At 40.8% G+C, this 13,439-nt stretch overlaps 1 protein-coding gene across 1 annotated transcript in view; it reads right to left on the bottom strand.

Annotated features, from left to right (window-relative positions):
- Nucleotides 1–13,439, bottom strand: part of LOC102230899 (mitogen-activated protein kinase kinase kinase 11-like) — a 46,810-nt gene that overhangs the window by 17,154 nt on the left and 16,217 nt on the right. The window contains exons 2-4 of the mRNA XM_005800069.2: nt 7,923–8,103; nt 2,282–2,430; nt 1,309–1,484 (exon numbers count right to left, since the gene is read on the bottom strand). Coding sequence (XP_005800126.2) covers nt 1,309–1,484; nt 2,282–2,430; nt 7,923–8,103 — 506 coding nt within the window. The remainder of the gene's footprint in view (nt 1–1,308; nt 1,485–2,281; nt 2,431–7,922; nt 8,104–13,439) is intronic.

The following is a 13,439-nucleotide window of genomic DNA, read 5'->3' as shown; positions in this document are numbered from 1 at the left end:
GATTGATTTTAGCACGTATAAACATACTACTATCAACAAATTGCATTTTTGTAGTACATAAATACACTTAACTGGGTTCTCAGTAGGGCTGCTAGTATATTATGATAATGACAGTGATGTGATCTGCAAGTAGGCAACTAAAAAATTTTAATGTCTTTCTACTTTAGGTACACGAGTAAGTCCTCCAAAGTGCTTGTTGTACTAATAAGATTAATTAAATAATAATTAACAAGCGTGCCTTTCTGGCTTGTATACTGCAGTTCTTATTTTTGAACAGTAGATGGCACTGCAGGCAAAATCTGCTTATATTCAATAACAGGCAGTAGAGGAAGAGTTTCTACAGGAAATGCATTGCAAATGCTAACTACAAAGTTTGGCCTACAAAATGTTACTTTTTAACTTCTTTTTTTCTAATTTACTTTAACCATTTTTACTATTTTATCTTATTTCTTTGTTTTTTTCTGTTTTTTTAGGCATAATTTAGTGATAAATATTCTTCCTGTGTTTTAATTCAGCCATGAAATCAACATACTTTCAGACTATCCTTTGCTGTTGTGCCTCTGTCAGGACATCCTGAAATGGAAAGTACACACCAGGTTTTTGGCAGCAACACAAAAATGAATAAAGCCATATATGTCAAATATCCACCATATTGTGAAAACCACATTTTAGTCCTTTATATGTAGGAATCCAGAAAAAAATTCTAGATTGTGACTCAGTGTCAATGTGTCCGATCCATAAGGGCAGATCTATTCAGTCCAATTCTATACTTTGTAATCTGAGCGATGCTATCCCTTATTATTCATCTTACACCCGTTTAGAATTCCAAATTGCACTTTCTGACCCATTTAAAAAAAGGTTTGTTGCAGTTTATTTTTACAAGTCTGACCAAGAAAAGTGGTAGTCGACCTATTGTTTTTAGTTTCAGTTTCTTAATTATATATTTTACATTGGATGCTCTACTCCTAATTGAACTGACTGAACAAATTAAAATTGCGTTGTTTTTACAAGTTTGAGCAAGCTTGTGAAGCTGTTGGTGTGTTTAGGTGTTCTTTACTGGTGCAGTAACTCGGTACATTTATGTCTGCGTTTAAAATAACAAAAAAAAATTTTTTTCGTCGTTTCAGCACTGCTTTTTGCATCGTATCAGTATCGAACGATACTAAACGTCAGATATCAGTATCGGTATCGAAAGTAGAAAAAGTGGATCGGTGCCTTCAAAAGGCCAAACATTCTTCCCCTCCTTATGATGTACCACCAGCTAATGCGTCAGCGAGGCGCTAACTGAAGTCTCCGCCAACCTCTTACCTTCTCTTTGGCCCGCAGCTCATCAAACATGTCCTGGATCTCCAGCTTCCAGTCATCCTGCAGCGAGTGAAACGACTCCTGCGGCATCTCCTCCTTCACCTGCTGCTCCAGGGTGGTCAGCTGCGTCAGGATGGAGGCGAAGTCGGGCCGTCGGTGAATGTCCTGGTCCCAGCATTCTGTCACACGCAGACAGGCAAGCGTGTCAGTAACAAACTGTATCGCGCATTAATGCCCAGAAGACGAGGGAAACGCTGATAAGCCTGAGAACCCCAGATCTGTGTTTGACCTCGGCTTGTCGCAGCTGCCTCCTGAAGACGGTATAGAGAACCTGAACGGTTTCACTTCTTTTTCTCCAGAAACGAGGAAGTCGCTCGCTCATAACACTTCGACTCAACAGCCGTCAGATCCGATTTTTATGACTTAAATTAGGCTCGGTGACTCATTGACACGGCTGGTTCTGCACTGGAGAATGTCTGATGGAGATCCTGCCGTGCCTGTGACTTTTATTTACAAGCGATCCAGGCGTCTATGCCAGCCGATTCCACGGATAAGCTGATCTCTTATTGGGAGGGTTCGGCCTAATTAACCTGCTACGGGGGGGCTTGGCATCATTTGCTGTAAAACTTTGGGCACAGTAATAATAAAACAAATCCATTAATTAAATAATCATCTGGGGGCCAACAGTGACTTAGGGTTGTTGTTTCTTTCTTCAATAAAGAAAGATGACAAATAAAGCATAAAAAAAGTATATTATACCAAAATATTCAAGTATTGTTTCTGTTAAAGAGAAGAAAAAATTTCACAAGCCATATCCAGAACGCACTTCCTCTTATTTAAAAAAAAACAACCTCATTGACGAATCTGTTTTCTCTCTTTTAAGTGCAGCTTTGTGGAAATGACAAAAACAAAATTGTGTGATTGTTGTAATGATGAATCAATCTCAAACAACCAAACGGGGAAAAAAAAAGCCCACCTGACATGAGCTGAGCGAAGGGTTCGGGGCAGGTGGAAGGGATGGGCAGGGTCAGCTTGTTGACGGCGACTCCGTAGGCGACGGCAAGACCATCGATCCCTTTGTAGGGGGCCTCCCCAGTTAGCAGCTCCCACAGCAGGACACCGTAGCTGGAAATGGGACAAAAGAAAACCAGTTTGCTCAGAACAACGTTGGACCAGTAAGGGTGCACCGATTGCAGGTTTCTGTCCGATTGCCAATTACGAGGTTCAGATTTTGCCTGATACGGCTTTGTTTTGTTTTTTTGTCTGAAACGTTGCTAAATATGGTAGGTAAGATCAGTGGATAAGATCAGTTTTACATGCAATCGGCCAATTACTGATCTGACAAAATTAAGAAAATCTGGGCTGATTTATCAGTGCACCAAAAATGAAAAAAAAAGCTAAACTCAAGAATTGTAGAATATATCTCCTTCAAAAACTCTTATTTATAAAATAGATATATTTGTAGAGTCGTCGAGAGATTAATTCTCTCTCTGCTTTGTTGTCCTCATGGAGCCCTCTGGTACTGACATTTTTTGATGTAAGCAAAATCTATTAAAGCCAAAGAATGTTCAGCATATTTTATTGTGAAGCAGGTGTATAATTGTGAAGTGGAAGGAAATTTTCTTTGGAAATAATAATAATAAAAAGACTAAAAAAGAAAAAGTGGCATTGTTTTCACTTCTAATACCCCTAAATAAATGACAAGATAAATAATAAGGAAATAAATGTGAAATTATGTACAACATCTTTTTCTTATCTCAGATTTTTAATAAAATAATTTACATTTTTCGCATTTCTTTTTCCAAAACTCCCCCTCCCCATTCTTATTCTTTTTTTCTGTAAATGAACATTAATAAAGACGATTCATGAACATCCGACAAACTATAATCCCACTGCGGCACATCTAAGTAAAGGCCACAGAGAAAAGCAAAATGAGTCCTTGGAAAATCCCGCTCGACAACAATTCCAGCACAACAGGAAGAGCCTGTGACCCGACAGATACTACGGCTGAAACAGGAAGTGAGGTTGTAGTCCGTGATGTACACGGAGTGGGAGGAGACTGGCGGATGTAATACGACTCCTGGTTCAACGACTCCGGTGCTTCTATCTTGGAAGAGAAACTGCTGAAAGATAAGATGAACAACAACAACAACAACAAAAAAAACGATAGCCTGACCGCTCTCCACACAAACAAAGCTCTAAATGAGGAAGCGGCTGACTCACGCTCACACCTGACCCACTCAGAGCCAAAAGAAACCGTAGGATTGGTTCTTATTAAAGAGAAAAGGAACAGAGAAATACAACAAATAGACAAATGACATAAGAAACTAATTGAGAAGTGTTTAAAAAAAAAAAGCTGCAGCTTACTTAATTTATAAAGATGTTTATATGAATAGTGACTAATGGCATTATTGAGAAAGCGTTTAAAAGCATTAACACCTCTCAATTATTATTTTAGACATAATCTGTGTCATATTTATAGGTCCATTCCCTTTTGAAAAGTACATCTTAAGTGGTTATTTAGACTGTAAATGTTAGCTTCTGTGGTAGCGTCGAAACAGTTTTCGGCGTATTTGATGTGTGACCAATTAAAATAGGCAATTAGAAGCACCTTTAGAAGGCTTTTAGGTGTTAAGGTATTACAGTCATTCACAAATTCTAAGGGTCCACTGTGTAATAAAAGGCAATCGTCACCACAACATCAGTGTGTGCAGTGTTTAAATCTCAAAGGCTTGCATGAGCGCAGAACATTTCAATTGTCAGTATATTTGTTGCCAATGTATTCAGCCAGCTGGACTCACAACATACTTAAAAATCCAATGTCTGGAAACTACTGGTATTTTCAGATGATAATGGGGGAAAGGTTCCACGTCTAGAAGGCATTGCATCAGTGAGATGAGACCGCCAAGTTACCTAGAATGTGCTGTAGTTGTCATGCCAGGCCACTATGTGGCGCTGTGATTTCAGCATGTCGTCTAAAAGCGTTTGACCATCCCCGTCTCTGATGAACCAAGTGCTTACCTAACATGTTCTGTGTCACAAGAAGAGCTAAACTGAAAAGGCTAAGTAGCACATGCAGTACAACGTTTCATATTGGCTGCTTTTCCACTGACCGTATAATTGCGCAAATTGGAATTATGAAAATAAATTTGCTTAATGAAAATATGACAATTATAAAAAAGCCCAATTTAGTTACCTGAAAAACTAAAGTCCATGGGCTTTAGTTTTTCATCTCTATCGAAATTAGTGTATTTTGCATAAATACTTTTCTTGCATCACACAACTGGATGGACAAAGGACCTGACAGGAAGTAGTAGGAGGAGAATGATGGTACGGCATGTTTAATGATTTATCACATGAATAAGCTTATTAACGTATGATTTTAATTGTGTTTCTAATTTAATGGAAACACTGCAACTGCAAAATTGTGTTTTCCCCCCCCCCAACAATAGCAGAAAATATACAAAGTTTTAAGCACATTTGTAATGGAAACGCAGCTATTGTGAGAGAATCTGATCACTGATCACATGTAAACAAACGTGTTACGGTTTCACTGAAAATCAGCTCAGTGTAAACAAGGCCTTATGTTTTAAGTGGCAGAGATACAAGAGTTCACATAGAGAAAGAAAAAGCTAATTTTCATCAGCATTCCAATTAAATATTGTCCTAATAACCTAAAGAGGTTGAACCAAGCCTGCAGTCAAACGGAGCGATCAGCCACTAAATACAGAACAGGTGACCAGCCAACCATGAGTTACGCCTGTCTATTCCATGACAGTGTGACAACATCTATTTTAGTCCCAAGCACACAACCTGATAACACCATAGACACTGGGCTCGCTCTTGTGCAACCGTGATAAAACCCCGTCATGACAAACTGATGCAATGGAGCATCATGCTGGACGAACCACATGCTTACACAGCACCAACAAGTCACGCATGATGAACACAAACAGACAAACGGGGAGAGTTTCTTTTTTGAGCGCGCACAAAGGCTTCAGCACTGTGTCTTCAGAAGACAAAGCGTGGCGTAGAGGACTTGGATCACCCACACCGTCAATTAGCCCTCGCCGGGCCCCGACTGAGCGCGCTCTGCGGGCCCCGCTGAGAGGAGAGCACAGGGCCGCCGCCTTTTTGTTTTTTATTTAGTTCTTTAATTACAACTTCCACACGCTGTGTGACTCCGCAGAAGAAGAGAAGAGAAGAGAGAAGAAGAAGAAGAAGAAGAAGAAGAAGAAGAAGAAGAAGAAGAAGAAGAAGAAAAGAAGAAGAAGAGAAGAAGAAGAAGAGAGAAGCAGAAGAAGAAGAAGAAGAAGAAGAGAAGAAGAAGAAGAAGAAGAAAAGAAGAAGAAGAAAGAAAAGAAGAAGAGAAGAAGAAGAAGAAGAAGAAGAAGAAGAAGAAGAAGAAGAAGAAGAAGAAGAAGAAGAAGAAGAAGAGAGAAAGAAGAAAGAAAGAAGAAGAAGAAGAAGAAAAAAGAAAAAGACGAGAAGAAGAAGAAGAAGAAGAAGAAGAAGACGAAGAAGAAGAAGAAGAAGAAGAAGAAGAAGAAGAAAAAGAAGAAGAAGAAGAAGCAGAAGAAGGAAGAAAAAAGAAGAAGAAAGAAGAAGAAGAAGAAGAGAAAGAAAGAAGAGAGAAGAAGAAGAAGAAGAAGAAAAGAGAGAAGAAAGAAAAGAAGAAGAAGAAGAAGAAGAAGAAGAAGAAAGAAGAAGAAAACCGGCCTCGTCGGCTCGCACCCAGAGGTGGCCGTCGGGTTCCGCTCCGAAAATCTGGAGACAAGCAGCCGAGGACAGATGAGAAAGAATACCAGAACAAAGATCGGCCTTTGTTTTTTTTTCTCCAAAGGAAGGCTGCCTTACTTTGCTCTGCAAATGCAGACGCGTCGCCCCATTTTCTCGCTGTCGTCGCCCCATTTTCTTGGTGTCAAGACAGAAAGAAAGAGACAGTGGATAAACTAAAAAAAAATTTAAAAATGGGGAAAAACTGTAAACTTATACTAATTAGGGGTTTTCTTTGATAGCTCCAGCATATCTAGATTCTGTTTAGACATTCTTTTGAACGTGTCCTAAGAAGCACAGGGAGGATAGGGTGACAATTAAAGCAAAGCATATGAAAGTAGAAGTTTAATCTCGGCAAACAAATCTTGAAAATGACTCATCGATTTACAAAACTACAAATCTTTCTTCCTACTGCCAAGATGAAGACTTTGTGTTTACGTCCATCCAGATTCCAGTTCTAAAACACCACTTTAAGAAATCTCAGTCATTATGATAAACCCTAAAGCCATAATCAGCAGATTCCAGTTATAGTGTCTAGATGTGGCTCCACACACACACACACACACACACACACACACACACACACACACACACACACACACACACACACACACACACCAACACTAAGCTATTCCCAGATAAAGGGCCGCGGTCAGGTCTGGTGTGAGGCCTCCTTCTCTGTCTATAGCAGAGACAATGGGACAGTGTGCAGTACACATGTCTCACAACAAAGCACAGAGCAGGCCTTTGAAGGGAACGCCGTCACATGGTCACGGTGGCCTTGTTGTAATCCATCACACTGCCTCTCCTCTTCATCAACAAGTCTCCAATTACAACTTCTATTTTTTTTTTCTCCTCCTACCAAACCAAAAACTCCACTAGTTCAAGCCTTACAGATGATTGAAAGCCGTCTGTTGTACACAAACGAAAACTTGCGAGCTCCTTCGCCACTTCCGCAAAAGTTGCTGGGACATGCTAGCATACGCCTTGCAAAAAGTATACAAAGTGTCCATTGGAAATCTAATTTTTTTTTTAACATTTTTGTCAAGCTACAAGCACAAAAATTGAAAACCCGCCAGCCTAATGCTGGGTTCATAACTGCGCCTCTGCGTGTTGGCGGGCGCGTTGTAGCAGCGCCGGCGCCTCCGAACTTTTGTAAATTTTGGGGAGAATACTGCACCAACGTACGCATGAACTATGAAAGTCACAATGCTTTTAAAAAAAACAGCTATATAACTCAGTCTGCACTGTAAGAACACAAAATCGTACCAGGTACTTTTGGTCTAGTTTCTAAAGCAAATATCTTAGAACACATTAAATATGACAAAACTAACTAAAAACTTTTCAGCAAGATATTGGAGCTTATTTCAAGTCAATAATTCCTTAAAGTTCATGAAAACCCACTAGTACCACTGGCAGTTTATTTCAATTTGGGAATAACGTCACGTTGTAAGGAAAATAAAGTTCCAGAAGGACTACATCATCAATATTAAAAATATATATATATTTAGATAAAGCAAATTGCTATATCTTTCTGAAAAGTTGTTTGTGAGTTAGTTATGTCTTATATCAAGTGTACTAAGATATTTGCACAATAAAACGGTGTCCTTAGGTCTGAAAGTCTCCTAAAACATTCTTCTTGTCATTAAGGTTTTAAAAAGGGGAAAGCAGGCGCACATTAAGCATCCAACAGACACCTAACCAAATATTAGCTTAAAAATGATAATTTACACTATTGAAAGTGTAAGTGGTTCCAATGATATAAAGCCAAAGTATAATACAAAATTCCTGCCCAAGAGGAGTCCATGTAATGTTTCAACCATAAGTGTAATTATGCTCACCTCCAAACATCGCTGCCCTTGGAGAAGGTCGAGGACTTGATGACCTCCGGGGCCATCCAGGCGTAGGTTCCGGCCGTGCTCATCTTTGTGGTCTTGTGCCACTCCCTCGCCAGGCCAAAGTCAGTGATCTTCAACGTCAGCCCCTCCATGCATTCATTCTCTATTGGCTGAGCCAGCAGGACTGCAGAACACAAAGACGGGGTAGGTAGGAAAAGGAAGGAAGCAAAAAAAATGGTTTGTGTTAGAGGCATTGTGATCTTAAATTTTGATAAAACAGACAACTTCAGAGAGATTTTGTCCCGTAACAGCAGGTAAAAATCAAATGTGGCTGAGATTCTCCTTCAGAACATGGATTCTCTGTTTCTTTCTCACTTCCTCTTCCTCTTGTTTTCAGCCCACTGTGATCCAGTCAGACACATTTCAGCAATTCCTGCGTCACACTTCACTTTCCTGTTGTAAATATATTCGTCTTCGCCCGCCAAAATTCGTCAGTGCTCCTCTACATGGAGCGAGGTGCTTCCATTGTAAGCATTGAAAATACAATGCTAAGGAAGTCATGTGCGTTCCTGGGAGCAGGCTAGCTATGCTAGTCACACAAAGCTAGTCACACATTTAACTTGCAGAATTCAGATGACTTCTGTATCATAAATATTTTTATTTACATATGGACACTTGGCAGTAATTCTGATATTTTGTGGTGTGCATTGCAATCAGCATAAAACGGAAGTCATTACAAAATTACCTGTTTATTTTTGGCTGCAAATCTATGATTTCATGCCGTTAAAACCTTACAAACACAAATATTGCTCTGACAATGAAACTTAACTATAGCAAAGCAATTTTATTTAGACAGCACTTTAAAACCAACCACAGCTGCACATAACAGCAAACTATAAAGATACGTCATAAAAGATTAAACAAATACAAATACAAGGTCACGCAAAGTCTTGTCCCTTTTGAATGCCAAAGAATTTTTAAAAATTGGTTTTAGGAGGAGTTTTAAAAGCAGAAGAAAAAGATTCACTTCTTCATTAAAATGATTATATCACAGTCGAGGCCCTGTCCACTGTCAGCTAATCAACCAACGCCGATTAACAGGGTTTTTTTTAAGTTTAAGAAAATTCAGATTATGAACTGTTTTGATGAAAAAAATAGGGATAATCTTGTAATGCATTTTCAAAACCTTTATCATCTACAACACTTATTTTCCTTTTTAAATAAAACTATATTTAAAAAAAACTATAAAACCAGTCAAAGTAATGATAGCAGGTCAGAAAAAGAAAATTTTAATTTCTATTGATCACTGTATTATTTTGGGGGTTTATTCTGTTCCCGTGTTTGGTCCATGATGGGATGTTTCCAGTCCCTACAACATGCTTCAATGAGACAACATCAAGATGATATTCTCAGAGGTTAGCCATTTTTTTCTAAACAATCATAATAAAAAGATGGCTACTGTTAAAAACTAAACATGTCTCACATTGACAGCTGTTTTAACCGAGAACGTGCTCCGCACTTGGGCTCAGGAGGCTCTGCTCCCTGGACAGATCTCGCTGTTTGGGCTTAGAAAGCTTCAATACTATGGACAACCTTTAAAGCTCTCAGCTTGTTCAATAAAGACTCACAAAAAAGACCCTGAAACACAGGGGTTTCTCTTAAGCAACAGTTATTTTGAAACTCTGGGAGAGATAAGGACGGTGTTGAAGAATTCATCCCAAAGGACAAAATGATAGATTTAGACGGAGAACACAAACACGAACGTCGATATTACAATCAGAATCCTTTGCACTAGAAACTGATGACTGAGTCACAGTTAATAAATTAAAACTTTAGGTGCACAGCTACAAGTTAAGGTCTAAACTTGCTAAGAGTAAGCGTGTTTTCCTAAAGCAACCCACACTCTGTGTGTGAGGGGGTGGGGGTGGGGGGAGTGTGTGTGATTAGCAGCAGGTCAGGATCACTGATCTGCTTGTTTCCTTATGCAGCCTGTTGCTAAGTGGCCTTTTACAACAACTACTTTAATAAATCAGAACGTACTGCAGCCGATTTCCGGTAAGCTTCATAGCACTGAACTGGCATGTTAACATACGTCATGGACAAAGATTAGTGACTGGGTAAAATTTAAACCTTCCACAGAGTCCATGCCTCCAGTAAGCAATCATTTCTCAGTAACAGAGCTCAGACTCTCTGTACAAAGCAAAACGTAGAACAAGGGGCTCGTTTTCACCAGACTAACCCCCAAGTATCACGGTGTGAAAACACAGCAGCATTATAAACTGTAAATTTGTAACCATCATGCTCCATGTTTAGTCAACTGTCAGTTTGTCCAACACCAAAGCAAGCAAAGGGGCGTAGAGCTGATCCTTGATGTTCTGCCTCCTACAGCACACCTGTCTCACGCCTCTTATGCATGTCCTGCACCACAATAATAACAAACTTCTCTGCCACTACAGACCTCCTCACGCAATATCACAACTCCTCTATTAGCGTCATACACTTTCTCTATATCAACAAGATCTAAAATCTTGTCCGACAAGATCCAAGATCAACAAGAGCAACATAATCCAGCTCCCTCTGGCCTTCTCTGTACTTCTGCATCAACAGCCCTAAGGAAAAGATGCATCTGTAGTACTATTTCAGAGGAAATGTTTGCTTTAAGGATGCTTTTCGATGTCAGTAAAAAATATCCTTCAGGAGACTTGACCTTAAAGATGTGCCGATGATCAGTGTTGTGCAGTCCTGACAGGGCAAGTCTCAGTAGAGAGTCTAACGCTGAGGATGGCGGTTGCTGCTCGACATTGATGCTGGATCACATGTCTCAGAGCAAGCGAGCGAGTGGCGTCTTTCTTCCTCTTTGCTGACAGACTGGTCATCGTTCAGGGCACGACTCGCTGTCAAACTCGCAAAGGAGAAGCAGCAAAGAAAAGTATCACTCATTATAGGGAAGTAGGACTCCAGCTATTTGGAGTCACTTTCCACACTTAGCGCCTTTCCCCGCTCTTCCTCCCTTCCTTCCCATCCCCCCCATTTAGACTTCAATGGAAAAAAAAATCGATTTTGTCCAGACTCTCTTCACACATTAATATGAGTTTCATCTTTTCTCGTTGCATCTCTCGGACTCCCTTTGTCTCCCTTGTTGAGGCATCCTGTGCTGCGCCTCATAGCCCAGAGGCAGGGACTTTGACGTCACAAAGGAATGCATCACAAGAAGTTGTGTTGTCTGCTGTGTTTGTGGGAGCGTTGAGGGGCGATGAAGAGACTTGGGTCTTTCACAATCTAATTTCAAGGCCAATTTATGCACCCTGTTCCACTGAAGGTGCAAAGGCAAAAGATTAATGAAGGCTTTCAGTCAGAATAAATCAAGATCTTCTGGTGGAGGGGATGAGGAAAAAGAAAAAAGGTCTTGATCATTTGCATCCCCCTTTACATCGGAGTCATGGGTTCTGTGCCCTGCTCTTTGGGTTGGGGGGAGTATAAAACAGAGTCACCCCACCACCCAGCTTTCACCACTACCCTCGCCTGACCTGTGTCATGGATTTTGGCCAACTGAAGTGGCAACACTATACATTAAAAGCTGAAAGACATATTTTTTAAGCCTTCCCCAGTGTTTTCTGAACTTTGAGCATAAAATAAGCCATGTTAGTTTTGTAAACACATGTTAGGAGAGGTCACATGAGTCCAGAAAGTCAGACAGGAAGAGATCAGGATGTCAAAGACTGATCACCCAACTGTTGTTTCCTTACAACATCCGGAGGGGGAAAATATTTTTAAAAAGAACACCCCTCTGTCCACCATAAAGATGGCTTGATGCTGCTTTGACTGTGAAAAAGTATGTTTTGGTTTGCCAACCATGTCAAAGAAGCACTTTCCACTTGACGATTTTTAGCCAAGTTACCAAAATTTGGACACTACTCACTTGAAATGCTAAGAAAAATACATTGAAGTTTCTCCTTTTAACCACTGCCATATTTTTAAATGTTAACAAGCTGGTGTTGTTTTGTGCATGGATGCTTTTCAGCTGAACTGCCGATTCAACTCTTTGCAGTACCACCAATCAAAGCGCTCGATGTCAATCGCTGAGTCCAAGGAGATCAACACATTTACTGCTGTGAACGTTTCTAGGAAGTTGCATACAGTGGCCCAGCGTGTGAGAAAAAGATGCAGCTGAAGAGTTAAGCATGAGTGCACACTGACAAACAGAAGAAAAAGTGACGACCAAACCCCAGAGGTGCTCTGGTGAGACAGCTGAAGCATCAAAAACAGCAGTCGGTCAGTGACTCTGGCGGTACATCCGAGTCTAATCGTAAAGTCTCAATAGAGGCGAGAAAGTATCTTCTTATGTACACCTGTTCAGTAATACAAAAGCTTGTAAAAAAAAAAAAGGGGGGGAAAACTACCACTGATGCATCTTAAAGCGACCCTAATAGCAGGAAGCACGTGGTCTACCTGGTCTCCGAACTGACACGCATGCTTCTGCAACATCCGCGTGCAGCCGAGAGGAGAAGCAAAACACACACGCGAAAGCATTTCAGCAATCTCAGCACACATACACGCCGCATTCTTCCCCCACTTCCTGAGCAGAGGGAGAGGAAGAGAGAGAGAGAGGGAGAGAGAGAGTGCATCCACAGTTCAGCCCTTGTTCGCCCCCATCCAGCCCTCCCCGCTCCCACCGTCCACCGTCGATGGCGGCTGCTGCATTAGTCAGCTGCTTACTGGACGGCATGTGGCAACGCACTGTGTCCAAATCAGCCGTTGACCCAAATAAAAACGAAATGCCGCTGACATCGTCAAATCAGCACGGGGAAACTTTTAAAGTGCAAAACAATTCCAAAGGTCCACGGCGGAAGATAAGGTGGTATTTTCTTTGTAGAAAGGATTTCCAAAATTTCAAATGGCATGTCCAATATTGAGTCATTATACGCTGTTTAAGAGATTCCACCTGCATCCTCTGTTATCTCCCACATTCCTTTCATTTTGGGAAAAAATGTGGGAACAGTCTGTTGTGTGTTTCCCAGAGTGGTAAACAGAGACGGAAACCTGCCGTTTCAAAAGAAGGGGCGGCGAGCAACAGCAAGTATCATCAGCAGATCAGTCTTGCCCAGACAGAACATCGTCCTGATTGAGAGGGGAAACCAACAATGTCACCACAGAGAAAACACCGTGACACCATCTCCATGGCAACGGGGCCTGTGTTTGGTTACTGTTTGCTGCACGGAAACAAGGGAGCATCAGTTATAGAAGGGCCTCATACACAAACGCGGCCCAGACGCAAGCTTGGTGTTGCTGACTCAAACTAATTACCGCTCATTCCTAGAAACACTCCGAGTCAGAGATCCGGCGAGTGTCTTTGGTTTAATGAGCCAGCTGAAACGGCACAGAAAACCACAACTTCATGATTAAATCTGACTTTAACATGAGCAGACAGAAACTTTTATATCTAAATGTTGAGGTTTTTTTTAACGTGACAACCCCTGATATTTGAGGTAACAATCAGACACCTCTTATTTGAGCAAACGC

This window comes from Xiphophorus maculatus, chromosome 14, assembly GCF_002775205.1.
Source record: "Xiphophorus maculatus strain JP 163 A chromosome 14, X_maculatus-5.0-male, whole genome shotgun sequence".
NCBI lineage: Eukaryota > Metazoa > Chordata > Actinopteri > Cyprinodontiformes > Poeciliidae > Xiphophorus > Xiphophorus maculatus.
The sequence above is the reverse complement of the archived record's forward strand: the minus strand, read 5'-3'. Positions and strand labels throughout refer to the sequence as shown.